The 15,797-nt window shown below is 47.6% G+C and overlaps 2 protein-coding genes and 1 pseudogene across 2 annotated transcripts; all 3 read right to left on the minus strand.

The window, feature by feature from the left end:
* Positions 1–4,013: 4,013 nt before the first annotated feature.
* Positions 4,014–5,446, minus strand: LOC147975794 (uncharacterized). Its single transcript, XM_087519677.1, has 3 exons — positions 5,122–5,446; positions 4,750–5,032; positions 4,014–4,657 (listed from the first exon to the last, which is right to left on the minus strand). Exons 1-3 carry the CDS (start codon positions 5,182–5,184, stop codon positions 4,200–4,202), a joined length of 804 nt encoding a protein of 267 aa, XP_087375803.1. The 5' UTR covers positions 5,185–5,446; the 3' UTR covers positions 4,014–4,199.
* A 1,326-nt stretch (positions 5,447–6,772) lies between these two features.
* Positions 6,773–6,841, minus strand: LOC147975795 (small nucleolar RNA SNORD36; annotated as a pseudogene).
* Positions 6,842–9,709: 2,868 nt separating this feature from the next.
* LOC147975796 (uncharacterized) lies at positions 9,710–11,240 on the minus strand. Its single transcript, XM_087520584.1, has 2 exons — positions 11,205–11,240; positions 9,710–10,858 (listed from the first exon to the last, which is right to left on the minus strand). The coding sequence occupies exons 1-2, from the start codon at positions 11,238–11,240 to the stop codon at positions 9,710–9,712; spliced, it is 1,185 nt and encodes a 394-aa protein (XP_087376710.1).
* Between the last annotated feature and the right edge of the window lie 4,557 nt (positions 11,241–15,797).

The following is a 15,797-nucleotide window of genomic DNA, read 5'->3' on the forward strand; positions in this document are numbered from 1 at the left end:
GAACCCAACCCTCCAAGCAAGACAGAGTTTGCACCTTAACAATCTTGTTCAGTACAACATCATCCACTTCCTCTCCATCAATAACTTCATCCTCCTTAGGATTGTACTCTGGGTCATCATTGATAACTCCACTACCCTCTTGAACCTCCTCACTTCTACCTTCTTGTACACCATTTGTTTTCCTAATCATCGACGCTATTGCACCGATGCCAAGGGACTAGAACATCCGATTGTTCCTCATGATATTTCTAGCCCTAACCTTCTCGTACTCGGTGAGAGGCTCTTCTTTGCATGATAAAGGAAACATAACTGTTAGGTGAATGTTTGGAATGCATGGACAGGCAGCCAAACATATCTTATGAAATTTTATTATCATTTAATCCTAGTTATTCAGGCAAGGAAGACTAATAGCACACAGGCACAATTAAGCCAGCTTATTCAGATTGCAGCAATACATTTCACTTAGCATAGTAAGACACAGATTTTATGAAACTGACAGTATAACCACAAGGAGCAAGTTGCATACCAACGGTTAGCCTCATGCTTGACCTTGTCATCCTTGCCATGGTTGATCTTGAGGTGGTGCTTGCAAAATAGAATAAACAACAATCAGATACAACAGGGATAAAGTAAAATGATGCACTTGTATCAATAAAGGAAAGCATTTGGACCATCATGCACATACATGTAATACATGTGAAACAAACTTGATCGATCAACAATACAGTGATCTAGTGTTATTAATTAAGAAAACATGTAAGTGCACTAAACAAGCATGCATGTACACTAGTAGCAAGCAAGCAAAGTGCATAAGTGCTACTAATACAAGCAAGCAAGCAAGCAAAGTGCTACTGATAGAAACAAGCAAGCAAAGTGCTACTGATAGAAACAAGTAAGGAATGAAGGAAAATGAAGAGAAGGAAGCAAGTACTATTGATACAAACCCTAATTAATAAGCAAGCGAGTAGATTCTTCTTCAAGTGCTAGTGATACAAGCAAGTAATGTTGATGGAAACCCTAATTAAGCATGTATGCCAGCAAGCAACATGTATGCTAGCAAGCAAGCAACATGAACTAGTGAATTGGTGTCATGTACACATGCTTAGACAGTCTGATAGCAAGCTAGACGAGTATATCATGAGGACCTTCAAAACAACTAGATGTTGCCACTTGTAAAGCATGAAACAACTATACTTGCAGCAGTACAAAAGCAGATGAGAAAACTATACTCAACTATTGATTATGCTGCCTCTACACACCAAAAATGGCTACAGCCTAGATGACACAAGTTAAGACATTTTGACAATTAGAATCAATTAGAACCAAACGAACCACCAGGAGGTCCTAACCCCATGAACCCTAACCCCATGAACCCCATGAACCCCATGAACCCTAACCCTGGCACCATGAACCCTAACCCTAACCCCATGAACTAGAGGGAGATCATCCCCATGCAACAATTAAAATGAACCCTAACCCCAAGAACAAGGACCTACCAAACCAACAGGAGATCCTAAACCTAGAAAATCCTAACCCATGAGGGGATCTACCAGAGGGGAGATGGATCGACCAGAGGGGAGGTGGATCCACCAGAGGAGGGGAGAAGTACCTAGGGGGAGATGATGTTGACGATGCAGCGGTGGTCGTCGTCGATCGCGCCGTCATCGATGTAACTGTCGTCCTCGTCGATGTAGTCGATCGCGTCGTCGTCGTCGATGTGGGCGGCGCACCGCGGCGCAGCGGGGCAGCACGGAGGAGGGGAGGGGAGGGGAGGGAGTGGGAGCGGGGCGGCACGGAGGTGGGGAGGGGAGGGGAGGGTTCGTCGTGGAGAGGGAAGGGGAATGGGGAAATTTTGGGAGGGGAGGGAGGGGATCCCGCGTGTTAGTGGGAGAGGGAGTGGTGGGTCCCGCCTGGTAGTGGGAGAGGGAGTGGTGGGTCCCGCTTGGTAGTGGGAGAGGGAGTGGTGGGTCCCGCCTGGTAGTGGGAAAGGAAGAGGAGGGAAATTTTGGTGGAGGGAAAATTTTGGTGTGGGAGGGAAATCCTTTTGGGTTTGGGTGTAGAAAAAAATAGGGTTTTTTTTTGTAAATTTTGTAGAAATCAAGGTTAAAATCATACCGAGTAGCTGAAGAAAACGCCGGTATTGCAAGTTTAGTATTTTTGCTAGTTGGTAGGCCACATTTGATGATGTGACGCGGAGGTCTCCCATTTTTTTGATTTTTTTTTGAATTTTTTATGGTGTTTTCAAAAACCGGCCGATTTTCGTCGCGGTGGCCGTCCGTGGCTAGGGTATGAGCCGTGCAAATCTGTTGTCGATTCTGTGATGAAATGCCTACATGTGAAGCTAAAAAGCATTTTTAGTGAAAATAACGGGCAAGCTATGGAGGACCCGCAGTTCAAATTCTAGCCGGTTCCAGCTGAATCGGCTGAAGGTGGTCCGAATTGCCGGGAGTAGCTACGAGGGTCGGAAATGCATGCTTTTTGGCGACCGTCCGTAAAATAGGGTCTACTTTGAGATTGACATGGAATGGCGCCGTTTGGGGTGCCCCTCCTTGTAGCCGCTTCACGAAAAACGCATGTCTTCTGCATTCAAAAAAAAGAAAAACGGTTTTTTTTTGTTAAACAAGTTGGAACCTCGCTTTGGCAACATTGTTTGCCATCACAAGACGGAGGCATGCGCCCAATTTGGGCATATTATCAGAAACTATTCAACGGATGCGGCCATATAATTGCTAGTTTGGCTTGAAAGCCATGAATCTTCGTTCATGGTAGGCCGTTTTTGAGAACACTTTTTCAAGAAAACGCAGGTATTGCAAGTTTAGTATTTTTTCTCATTGGTAGGCCACATTTGATGATGTGACGCGGAGGTCTCCCATTTTTTGATTTTTTTTGAATTTTTTATGGTGTTTTCAAAAACCGGCCGATTTCGTCGCGGCGGTCGTCCGTGGCTAGGGTTTGAGCCGTGCAAATCTGTTGTCGTTTCTGTGATGAAATGCCTACCTGTGAAGATAAAAAGCATTTTTAGTGAAAATAACGGGCAAGCTATGGAGGACCCGCAGTTCAAATTCCAGCCGGTTCCAGCTGAATCGGCCGAAGGTGGTCCGAATTGCCGGGAGTAGCTACGAGGGTCGGAAATGCATGCTTTTTGGCGACCGTCCGTAAAATGGGGTCTACTTTGAGATAGACATGGAATGGCGCCGTTTGGGGTGCCCCTCCTTGTAGCCGCTTCACAAAAAACGCATGTCTTTTGCATTCAAAAAATGAAAAACGGTTTTTTTGTTAAACAAGTTGGAACCTCGCTTTGGCAACATTGTATGCCATCACAAGACGGAGGCATGCGCCCAATTTGGGCATATTATCAGAAACTATTCAACGGATACGGCCATATCATTGCTAGTTTGGCTTGAAAGCCATGAATCTTCGTTCATGGTAGGTCGTTTTTTAGAACACTTTTTCAAGAAAATGCCGGTATTGCAAGTTTAGTATTTTTGCTAGTTGGTAGGCCACATTTGATGATGTGACGCGGAGGTCTCCCATTTTTTTGATTTTTTTTTAAATTTTTACGGTGTTTCCAAAAACCGGCCGATTTCGTCGCGGCGACCGTCCGTGGCTAGGGTTTGAGCCATGCAAATCTGCTGTCGATTTTGTGATGAAATGCCTACCTATGAAGCTAAAAAGCATTTTTAGTGAAAATAACGGGCAAGCTATGGAGGACCCGCAGTTCAAATTCCAGCCGGTTCCAGCTGAATCGGCCGAAGGTGGTCCGAATTGCCCAGAGTAGCTACGAGGGTCGGAAATGCATGCTTTTTGGTGACCGCCCGTAAAATAGGGTCTACTTTGAGATAGACATGGAATGGCGCTTCTTGTTTGGGGTGCCCCTCCTTGTAGCCGCTTCACGAAAAACGCATGTCTTTTGCATTCAAAAAATGAAAAACGGTTTTTGAATTTTTACGGTTTTTGAATTTTTACGGTGCACAAAAACCCATAATTTTATCTTTCAGCCATGAGCATGCATAAAAAATTTCAATTCCCATCAATTACCAAACTGAATATTCATTGTTAAAAACATGACTTGTTTAGATGACACTGTCATACAACATCCATGAGCATGAACAAAATTAAACCTGACATACTTAACATTGACATGTTCGTATTACACTAACAAGCTTAAACCTAACATGCTGAACACCTTCTTAACATCTTCACTCCTCCTTCTTGTCCTTCATCAACCTGATGCGCTCAGAGTGGCGAATCCCAACGCGGATGTACTCCTCTACCACAATTGGCATGGTCCTATCGCCAAGCTGTGGGATTGCAGGCGCCGCCACCATCGCGAGGTCGTCGTACGCCACCACCATAGCAAGGTCATCGTCCTCCACCACCATCGCGAGGTCGTCGTCCGCCACCACCATAGCAAGGTCGTCGTCCGCCACCACCATAGCAAGGTCGTCATCCGCCACCACCATAGCAGGGTCATCGTCAGCCACCACCATAGCATGTTCGTCGTCAGCCAGAATAGGCTGCTCCTCGTCATCCCCGCTCTGCGTCTCGTCATCCCCACTCTGCTCCTCGTCATCCCCGCTCTGCTCGTCATCCCCGCTCTGCTCCTCGTTGTCATCCCCGCTCTGCTCCTCGTCATCCCCGCTGCTGCTCCCATTGCCTGGCCAAATGCAACAAGGTGTGAACATGGTGTTGTCGTCGTGCAGGTAGAGGAAGCCAAAAGGACAGGAAGAAGAGAGGCAGAGAGCTTACTGGCATCATCGTCGTGCTGGTAGTACATGCGGCACATGGTGTTGTCGAACATCTTCACGGTGAACATGGCGTCGCCGCCGTAGCGGAAGACAAGGAAGTACCCGAGCTGTAGCTCATGGGCGCGGGCGAAATGCTCCCAGCCGGGCCCTAGGTACATGTGGCCTTCACCATCAAACACCACCAACACTTCCCACAGCCTGTGAAGCCCGCTGCCGGCCTCCCGCAGCTTCACTTTGTGGGGCTCACAGCCGGCGAGCATCTTCGCAAACTTGTCAGGCAGCCTCTGCAGCGAGGGTCAAGCAGTGGTTAATTGTGGCAATCAAGCACTACACAACAGAGTGATGATAAAGAAATGAGTGATGATAAATATACCTGCCTACTGCAAGATTTCTCAATTACAATCTCGAAGAACTCGAAACCTTCCAAGCCAGCCATCTCACTTCTACTCTAAACAAGCAATAGGAAACAAGCAATAGTAAATTAAACAACATGACTGGACAGAAATAGGAAACAAGCAGCATTGTAAATCAAAGCAGTAGAATAATTACTACATGTGTTTGCCAGGGCCTCAATTTGGAATACTACTATAAATGGCAATGGCCTCAATTTTCTCCTACTCTATCTTGGCAAAGGGGTAATGAGTAGAAGAAGAATGTAATGTTTCCATACTTGAGCATGTTCAGTTTAAAAGAATATAAACAAGCAAGAATGCATGCATGCATATCAAATGTTGGCATCTACTGCTGCTACTACTCTGCCCATATTCATGCAGGTCACTACACCTGCATATGCATGAATCCCACTGCAGCACAAGACTTGTCAACAAGAATAACCACAACAGCATGTTCAACCATAGAATTCAACAACAACAGAATTCAATAGCATGTTCTGGCAACAATAACAGCATGTTCACCATAGAATTCAACAGCAACAGAATTCAGTTAATTCAGTTAATTAACCACAGAATTCAACAGCAACAGAACAGCATGTCTACCACACTACCTACCACAGCAACAGTTAATTGCTATCAGGTGACTACCAACAGCAACAACATAGTAATCAAACAGCAATTCAACCACACTAGATCCACCAACAGAGCATACTAAATCCACCAAGAACAATATGCCTAAATCCACCAATAGATGCCTAGTATGCATAACAAATCCTAGATTCTCAAACCCTAGAGCAGAAGAGAAAGGAGAGAGGATATGAAGCGGATGGCTTACCGCGGCGGAGTCCGAGAAGAAGTGGTCGCCCGCGGCGTAGGGCAAGCCACGCGGGAGGCGTCGGACCAGCAGAGGCGCTGGGGAGGTGTCGCCGTCACCCTAAAAAACATCCTAATCAAACCCTAATCCGGCGGCAAGAACCCTAATCTATCATAATAGTAGATAGGAAGAGGAAGAGGAAGCGGATTCATACCCACGGCGACGGAGAGTTGATGACGGAGAGAAAGAAGCTGGCGGCGGCGGTGGGAGAGGAAGAAGCCGGTGGCGGCGGAGAGGAGGAGCGGGTCGAGTGGATAGGAGGAGTGGAGAGGGGGAGTGGGGAAAAGAGTGGATAGGAGGAGTGGAGAGGGGGAGTGGGGAAAAGAGTGGATAGGAGCAGGAGCGGGCCCAATTGTCAGCGAGTTGTTTGATATATTGAAAAGGGTGGGCATAGAGTACAAAACCAACAACCTCTTCCTAGCCCAGTGGTAGAAACCAAGTGAACTAAGAGCACGGTCGTGGGTTCGAGCCCCCGCGCACGCATATTTTTTGGCCACGCGCATATTTCTGGTAGCTTTGGTACAATAGCAAAATGGCCCACTTGTCAGTGAGTGGGTCGAGTGGCCCACTTGTCAATGAGGTGTGTGCTTGATACTTGACTAGTTTGATATAGTCAAAAGGGTTGGCATAGAGTACAAAACCAACAGCCTCTTCCTAGCCCAGTGGTAGAAACGTAGTGAAACAAGCATATGGTCGTGGGTTCGAGTCCCCGCTGGCGCATATCTTTTTGGTCACAGTGAAATGGGTTCAGTTGAAGCAAAATTCAGTTAAAATAGCGCAAAATTCAGTTAAAATTCAGTTGAAGCAAAACCAGACATCATCCACTTCAGTTCAAAAAAACTACTACATGATCACAAAAACTACTAGACAACATTCTGTATGATCACCAAAACTTGAACTAAAATGATCACCAATATCTAAATGATCATTTTGCAATATTTTGCATTACAAGACAACATTTTGACAACATTCTGAGCACAACTTCATTTTGCCATCAGCTCCATGCTATGAGACCACACCAGTACAGCCATCAGGATCACACCACTACAGCCATCAGGATCTTCAAGCATTTTGCTACCTGGAGATAATTGTAGTACATCAGGATCACCATGCATATGCACAAGAAGGAAAACTATAGAGAGTTAAAAGGATCACCAAGGAGACCAAATTTACCTTCATGTCCATTCGCTACTCATCGTCGTCGATACGAAAACAAGGAACTCTATGCCCACTCCTGTTTTCCTCATCATCACTACAATATTGCAGCATAGTATGATCAGTCTGGTTTTCCTCATCCTCGCTTTCATGTCCATCCTCTACCACCTTTATTCTTTTCTTGATGCCTTCAACTATTGCAGCACCAACGATCACACGTTCCCGGTCCCTTCGCACTCTGCTTTGCACCGGAACTTCCATAGAGTCATCATCAGCTTGCAATGGAACTTCCGTAGAGTCATCATCTTGGTATGTTAGTCCACCATCACCGGGGCCCTTTTCCACTTCAGTTTCAGTCACACTTCACAAGTGTCTGTGCTGAAAGTTTTGCACAACTCACCATTTTCCGTGCAAAAGAGTGTCTGGCAGAGAAAACACCATTGTTGCTTGTGTTGTTAGAATAAAGGGATCACTCTTATACCAGCACCTTGCAGTGTTGATGCTTTTGAAGTGGCCATCATATTTGATAAAAGAGTCTCTCCTCTTCTTGCTACCAAGCTCAAACCAGTCACAGCGAAATAAGACAACCGAGCGATGGATGCCTTCACTAGAGTTGTACTGCAACTCTACGATGCTTCTCAACTGACCATAGAAGTCAATGATCTCACCATCATGTGACCCCTCAGTGACGATTCCACTATTCTGTGTCTTCTTTTTTTCCTCGCGGTCAACGGTGTGGTACCGGACACCGTCAGCAATGCATGTCGAATACACTCTCACTCGCTTATCCGGTAAGCATGCCAAAGCAAATAGATCATCACTGACCTTCTTCTCCTCATGCAACTTTCCAATCTGCACAAATAAACCATTTAGCAAACAATGGTATTTAACAATGGGTGAATAACACAGAAAGCATAAAAAATGTGGCTAAAGATCTCACATGATTCTTAAACCAGTTAGCAAACCCCTTGGCAACCCTTTTATCAACATTGATATTGCTTTCTTCTTGATTTAACTCTTCCTTGCATTTCCTGCAATGCCAACAAAACATGTGAATTAAAACATTAGGCTGGTGCCAACCCAAGCAAAAAAATATATATAATGAGTGCACAAGATATAACATACTCGATATATGGTAGAACCTCGGCGCAATTGTTGAGCACAAACAAAACCATCTTGTCATACTCATCACCAGCCTCCAAGTATTGTGAGGCTCCAATAAAGTTCACACCATGGTTGAAAACAGAGACATCACCACTTTGCGAATCAGACCGCTCTCTATTTCTGCCCGGCCGGTTCCATCTTGTTTCCACATCACCAAAGTATCTAGAGCAAAAAGTCAAGCACTCGTCAATGACATATGCTTCAGCAATAGAACCTTCAGGTCTTGCCGTGTTTCGCACATAACGCTTACAAGTAAGCAGCCTTCTTTCGATTGGGTACATCCAACCGTATTGCACAGGGCCTCTAAGCATTGCCTCTTTGGGTAAGTGCACCGCCAAATGGACCATCACGGTGAAGAAAGCTGGAGGGAAAATCTTCCCGAGCTTGCAAAGAATAATTGGGATTTCTTTTTCAAGTCTTTCCAGGACATTTAACTTAAGGGTTTTGTAGCACAGTTCTCTAAAGAAATTTCCCAGCTCAGCAACCGCTTCATATATATCCTTGTGCATGATTCCTCGGAGGCCCGCCGGTAAAATCCTTTGGAGGAGGATGTGACAATCATGGGTTTTCAGTACTGAAAGCTTGAATCCATCAGAAGTAACACACTTTGCTAGGTTAGCAGCATAACCATCTGGAAATTTCACCGCTCTTAGGAATTCACAGAATGGAAGCTTTTGTTCTTTATTCATTGTATACCATGCTCGTGGAATTTCAAATGAATCTTCATCTTCATTGTGTTGTAGATGCAAATCTTATCTTATGCCCATGTCCTCCAAATGAAGCCTAGAACTAACCGTGTCCTTTGTCTTCCCTTCAAAGTTCAGAAACGTCCCTAGCAGATTCTCGCATATGTTTTTCTCAATGTGCATTACATCGAGATTATGGCTTAATTTTAGATCAGCCCAGTATGGCAGGTCCCACAAACAAGACCATCTGGTCCCAACATTGACCTTCCTCACGCTTTCTTTTCTTCGCCAGCTTTCCTGGTCTCACATCTTTCACCTTTTCAAGTTGCTGCTCCAGCTCTTCTTTAGTTAATTCAGCTGGCTTGTCACGGGTTTCATTCTCACCATTAAAATCTTTGCTTCTTCGCCAGTGATAGTTTCGGTGAAGAAAGCGGCGGTGCCCAATATAGCAAATCTTGCTCCTTATTCTCTTTGAGCAAGGGTCTTTGTCACAATGGACACAAGCCTGATAACCCGCTGTGATCCTCCCAGACAGAGTGTGCAGAGCCGGGAAATCATGGATGGACCATATGATCGCAGCACGTAGATTGAACTTTTCTTCCAGACTCAAGGCATCGTATGTAGGTACACCAGTCCAGAGCTGGAGCAGTTCTTCTACGAGGGGCTCCATAAAGACATCAAAATCCTTTCCTAGAGAATCTGGACCGGGATAAGCAATGACATCATGAAGTTGGACTGATCCATGCATGCCCATGGTGGCAGGTTGTACGACACCACAAAAACTGGCCACATGCTATAAGACGTGCTCATGTTCCCAAATAGATTAAACCCATCTGTGGCAATGCCAAATTTTATGTTCCTTGGATCTGCAGCAAAATCTAAATGTATACGGTCAAACTCTTTCCATGCCTCTCCATCCGCTGGATAGCTCAGCTCATTGTCCACAAGTTGCCGCTTCAGCTTGTGCCACTGTACCTCACGCGATGATTTCTTCGAGATGAACATCTGCTGCAGCCTTGGTATCAAGGGAAAGTGCCTCAGTACCTTCTCCGGTATTGACTTCTTCCCATCAGCATCTTTCCACCTAGATGCATTGCATTTTGGATAGTTGTCATGCTTTGCTAAATCCTTCCAAAACAAGACACAATTATTTGGGCACACATGTATTGACACATAACCTAACCCCAGCCTGCAGATTATGCTCAATGCTTCATCATAAGATCTGGGAACACAACTATCAGGGAATTGCAAGCTCCAAAGACGGAGTATTGCGTTGAATGCGGCATTTCTAATCCGGTAGAAAGACTTGATGTGGAGTAACTTCACGGTGAAGGTAAATCTTGAAAATTTACCCCCTTCATGAGCTGCGTGCTTCGCCTCCTCTAACACCTCAGCAAATAACGATTTCTGTCCATCAGCACGATCTTCAGCATCATACAAATCCTTCAATAGGTCAGGAATCCTATCATCTTCATGCCCATCCTCTTCCTCCAAAACAACATTATCTCGCAAAACCTTTTCCATGAAATCAATGCCAGCATCACCACCACCCATCATATGAGGGGCCTCTATATCAGCTTCAAAATGTTGAGGTTGTCTGTCTAAAGGTTCTCCATGATATATCCATCTATCATATGTGCTGGACATCCCATTAAGAAGCAGATGATCTTCCACTCTTCCTTGAGCCATTCTTGGACGGTTGAGGCATTCACAACATGGGCAAAGAATGTGAGCATCGTTGGCAAAATTTGCCCGAACAAATGCCATGAAATCATCAACTCCTTTCATATGTTCTTTCGAAAACTTTCTAACTCCTTCTCTAATCCAGCTTCTGTCCATCTGCCAAAGACAACAAATTGTTGCAACTTAGCAAATCAATCTAAGTGCATCAACATTAATTAATGAAAATGGATGGAAGTAATGGAAGCTAAAATTCCAGAAAATTTTATATGCTAATTGCCTAACCACAAGGCCTGAAGAATTCTTAACAAACAAGCTGAACAATTCCTAACAGTACATCAAGAAAATTCATCTATGCAATATCTACCAAACAAGCAAGCTATCTCCTAACTACTAACAGTGCATCAACAAAATTCATCTATGTTGAAGACCATCTGACTGAAATCCATCTCCCACTGCTCGGGTGATGAGAGAGGAGAGGGGGGAAGAGGTGAGGGGTGCATACCGGGAGGTGTGCTTGCGGCAGCGGCGAGTCCCCCATGCTCGGCGAGCCCCCACCACCGTCGATCGCCTATGCCCCTGCTGGCCCCTGCCTCCACGCCCTGCCTCGCCTCCGCCCCCTGCCGTCCCTACCCCCGCCTCCGCTGCCGGCCCCGCCCCCACCTCCGCCCCCTGCTGGTTGCTTCCGCTGTGAGGCCGTGGGCGAGGTCACCTGCGGCGAGGCCGTGGGCGAGGTCACCTGGTTGCTTCCGCCGCTGCCCGCCGCCACCTGGTCGGAAGACCTAGAAAAACGCTAAGTGTTGCTCTGTTCGATGCCACCCGCCACCACCTGGTCGGAAGGTCCCACTTGTCACTGATACGTGAGAGCCGTGGTTTTATATACTATATGGAAAACTACCCACACATTAGCAACAATCTCTCTCTAGCCCAGCGGTAACGAACGAGCGAACCCAGCGCGAGGTCATGGGTTCGAGTCCCCGCTAGCGCATATTTTTTAGGGAATTAAGCGCTCGCTCACGCACTTGTCAAATGGGTCCCGCCTGTCAGTGTTGCAAATCTTTGCTCTGTTCGATGTCACCTGGTCGGAAGGTCCCACTTGTCAATGATACAAGAGAGCCGTAGTTCTATATAATATATAGATAAACTCCCAGATGTGAGCAACTGTCTCTCTCTAGCCCAGCGGTAGCATGCGAGCAAACCAAGCGCGAGGTTGTGGGTTCGAGTCCCGCCTCGTGCATCTTTTTTGGGCGAATTAAGCGCTCGGCCCCACCTGTCAAATGGGTCCCGCCTGTCAGTGTGTGCCCCGTCTGTCTATTGAATATTAAAACTCAAGCAAAAATGACACATAGACAGTGACACATAAGCGAGGTTGCTGAGGTGGCTGCCTAATCATCCTAATTCATTCAAACTCAAGTGTAGTGACCATTTTATATTGGTCGTTATCAGCTAGGCATGAGGCAGTGGAAAGTGCTACTAGCTTTACGACCATTTCCTCTAATGAAATTATGACCTTTCTGACCAAAATGGTCGTTATGGTTTAGGGTTTAGAGCCCCCCAGACAGCTTTTGACCAATTGGTCTAAAATGTTCATAAATTTATGACCAATTCTTCGAGGGTCACTCACAGAAGGTCATAAGTTGACATATTTCTTATAGTGTCTTGATGTCCTCCACTATGACAGAAGAAGCCATCCACCGGCCCTGAAGGTTGCACCCGTACATGATTGAAGGTCCGAAGTGCTTCGCCAGAGCCTTGGGTGTTGGACCTCGGGGTGGTGGAAGGACTGGATTGAGCGCGATAAGAAAAGGACAGGCTTTGGCCCCTTTATAAAGAGGGCGAATGTCGGTGTCAAAACCGGCGGATCTCGGGTAGGGGGTCCTGAACTGTGCATCTAGGCCGGATGGTAACAGGAGGCAAGGGACACCAAGTTTTACCCAGGTTCGGGCCCTCTCGATGGAGGTAAAACCCGACGTCCTGCTTGATTAATGTTGATGATATGGGTAGTACAAGTGTAGATCTACCGCGAGATCGAGGAGGCTAAACCCTAGAAGCTAGCCTATGGTATGATTGTTGATGTGTATGTTGTCCTACGGACTAAAACCCTCCGGTTTATATAGACACCGGGTAGGGTTATGGTTACATAGAGTCGGTTACAATGGTAGGAGATCTACATATCTGTATCGCCAAGCTTTCCTTCCACGCCAAGGAAAGTCCCTTCCGGACACGGGACGAAGTCTTCAATCTTGTATCTTCATAGTCCAGGAGTCCGGCTGAAGGTATAGTCTGGCTATCCGAACACCCCCTAATCTAGGACTCCCTCGGTAGCCCCTGAACCAGGCTTCAATGACGACGAGTCCGGCGCGCATATTGTCTTAGTCATTGCAAGGCGGGTTCCTCCTCCGAGTACTTCATAGAAGATTTTGAACACAAAGATAGTGTCCGGCTCTGCAAAATAAGTTTCCACATATTGCCATAGAGAGAATAATATTTACAAAAATCTAATCTGCTGACGTATTTCGTAGTGTGACATCATGCCACGGCCAAGCTTTTATTCGAACCGTTTTACTGTCCCATCTCAGCGCGTTATGCGAAGCGGTTTCCTTGGCACGTCTTGTTAAAGCAGAGATCGTGTCCCCTTATTCCGGGATTCTCATCAATACGGGTGTGGGTAACCCAACCGCGCCATTGATTACGATGCTTAGAGATAAGCGAGTTTTACCAGGCTGGTGGGGACATGTAGTTGCGTCCACCCATATAAGGGGATAAGGATCCACCTTTTCACCTACGCCTTCTTCCTCCTTCGCCTATCCATTCTTGCGCACTCGAGCTCCAGCGCCCAGGTCTGCACTCCCCACCTCAACCTTTTCCAGCCATGTCCGGAGCGGGAGGCAAGTGGATGGTCTCCTCCGTCACGGAGGGACATATCAAAAAGCTGAGGAAGGCCGGATACCTGTCTAACGACATCGCGTACCGGCTCCCCGAAAAGGGGCAGCTCATCCCCACCCCTAGTCCCCATGAGAGGGTGGTGTTCCTCCCCCATTTCCTCCACGGACTGGGCTTCCCTCTCCACCCATTTGTCTGGGGGCTCATGTTCTACTACGGCCTGGATTTCCACGATCTGGCCCCGAACTTCGTCCTCAACATCTCGGCGTTTATCGTCGTGTGCGAGGCCTTCCTCCACATCCGCCCCATTTCGGCCTATGGCTCAAGACTTTCAACGTCAAGACGAAGGTGGTGCGCGGCAACCAGGCGGAGTGCAGAGGCGCCATGGTGGGCAAGATGGCCAACGTCCTCTGGCTCGAGGGCTCCTTTGTGGAGACCCTGAAGGGGTGGCAATCGGGGTGGTTTTACATCACCGAGCCGCGCGACGCCGAATGGGTCGCACCCCCTGAGTTTCGATCTGGACCCCCTACGCGGCTCACCTCCTGGAAGGAGACGGGCCTGTCGTGGGGTAAGAAGGGAGAGCTGACCGGACTCCAAACATGCGTCCAAACCCTGGTGGACAAGAAGCTCAAACATGTCAACGTAGTCCAGGTTATGCTCATCCGGTTGATCCTCCCGTGTCAACGACGGGCTTTCAACCTGTGGGAGTTCGACCCGGCGTGGCACCAAACTCTGAGCAGGCTCTTCGACACGACGTACGAAGATGCCTGGAAGGTTCTTTTCAAGGGCGCCGAGGCTCCCGCATCCGCTATCGAGGATCGCAGATTCGGTGCGCAGCATCATGCTCTCGCAGTAAGCTGTTTTTTTTCCTTTTACAGGGTATCAGTTTTTCATAGTTTGACTCCATGCGGGATCTAAACTCCCTTACCTTTGACAGGATTGGCAGGTGACATTCGGACAGATCAACTGTCCGGCTACTTTGCCCGAAGGCCCAGCGGACGCTCGCTTGGCGAAGCTGCTGGTTCCGGCACCCTATGTGGTGCCGGAGAAGAAGGCCGCGAAAAAGGCCGCGGGGACTCGAAAGAGTGCCCGGCGCCAGGAGGTGTCGGATCCATCATCCAACGGTTCCGAGGCGCACTCCTCCCGTGAAGACGAGGAGGAAGAAGAAGAGACCTCTCCCCCTCCAGCGGGGGAAGAGAAGAAAAGGAAGGCCGCTCTCTCGGGGGAGGCCGGAGAGTCCAAGAAGGGGAAAACCCTTCCTCCGGACTGCTCCACCGACGCCGACGGCGGTGGAGAGGAGTGGCAGCCCAGGGCCAAGCCCCTGGCAAAATCGTAAGTATCCGGATACCAGAGTAATTCATAGTATTCGTTTATTGCACAGCTTTCCCTTACGTCGAATATGTTTATGCAGCCCACCCAATGACCGGCTCGACGCGTCGTCAAGTGGCTCACTGGACTCGTCGGATGTGAACTCGCTTCTAACGGCTTCCTCCCCCGCCCTACGGACGACACTGAAGTGTTGTCCCAACAGGTTCCAAGCCGGGGGGAGGTGGTCCTGGAGGTGTCGTGAGGCGTCCTCCCGGACTCCAGGAGCAAAGGGGGTGAAACCCCCCAGGGCTCCAAGTCCGGCTCTAGGCCGGACACTGCTCCGGAACCTTCAGAGGTTCCAGAATCCGGCGGGGAACCTCCTTCCAAGAGGAGCAAGTCCGCCGTGCCGGTGGCCCCCGTCCAACCAGAGGCGCCGGACAATATGTTGGAGGTGCTCCAAGGCGCCTCCATCGATGAGGAGCACCGCACTATTATGAATGCGGTGATCCAGAAGGATCAGTCCGCCAAGAGCGGACTGACTGAAGCTTGTACTAGCCTTTTGACAGGCTTTGAGGTAAGTAAAGAATGTGTAAATTATAGTACCGCATAGACAGTAGCCCCTGATGCTCTATTTGCTTTTCGGGAAGAAAAGCCGAATAGAGGATCAAATAGAATTCGCAGGAGTCTAACAAAAAAGAGTCAATATGCATATGCAGGCTCACCTGCTTGCTTCCGCCGCACTAACTACGGAAGTGGATACGCTAAAGCAGAACCTCGAGCGGTCCGAGAAAGAGCTCGAGCGTGCCAAGAAGCAGCTCGAGGATAATGAAGGTAAGAAATACCTTGTTTTTAAATATATATAAAAAGGTGCAATTGCAAAGAATGACAGGATTATCGTGGCTTGTAG

The sequence above is a fragment of the Triticum urartu genome, chromosome 4A, assembly GCF_056163025.1.
Source record: "Triticum urartu cultivar PI428250 chromosome 4A, HENAU_Tu73, whole genome shotgun sequence".
In the NCBI taxonomy this organism is placed as follows: Eukaryota; Viridiplantae; Streptophyta; class Magnoliopsida; order Poales; family Poaceae; genus Triticum; species Triticum urartu.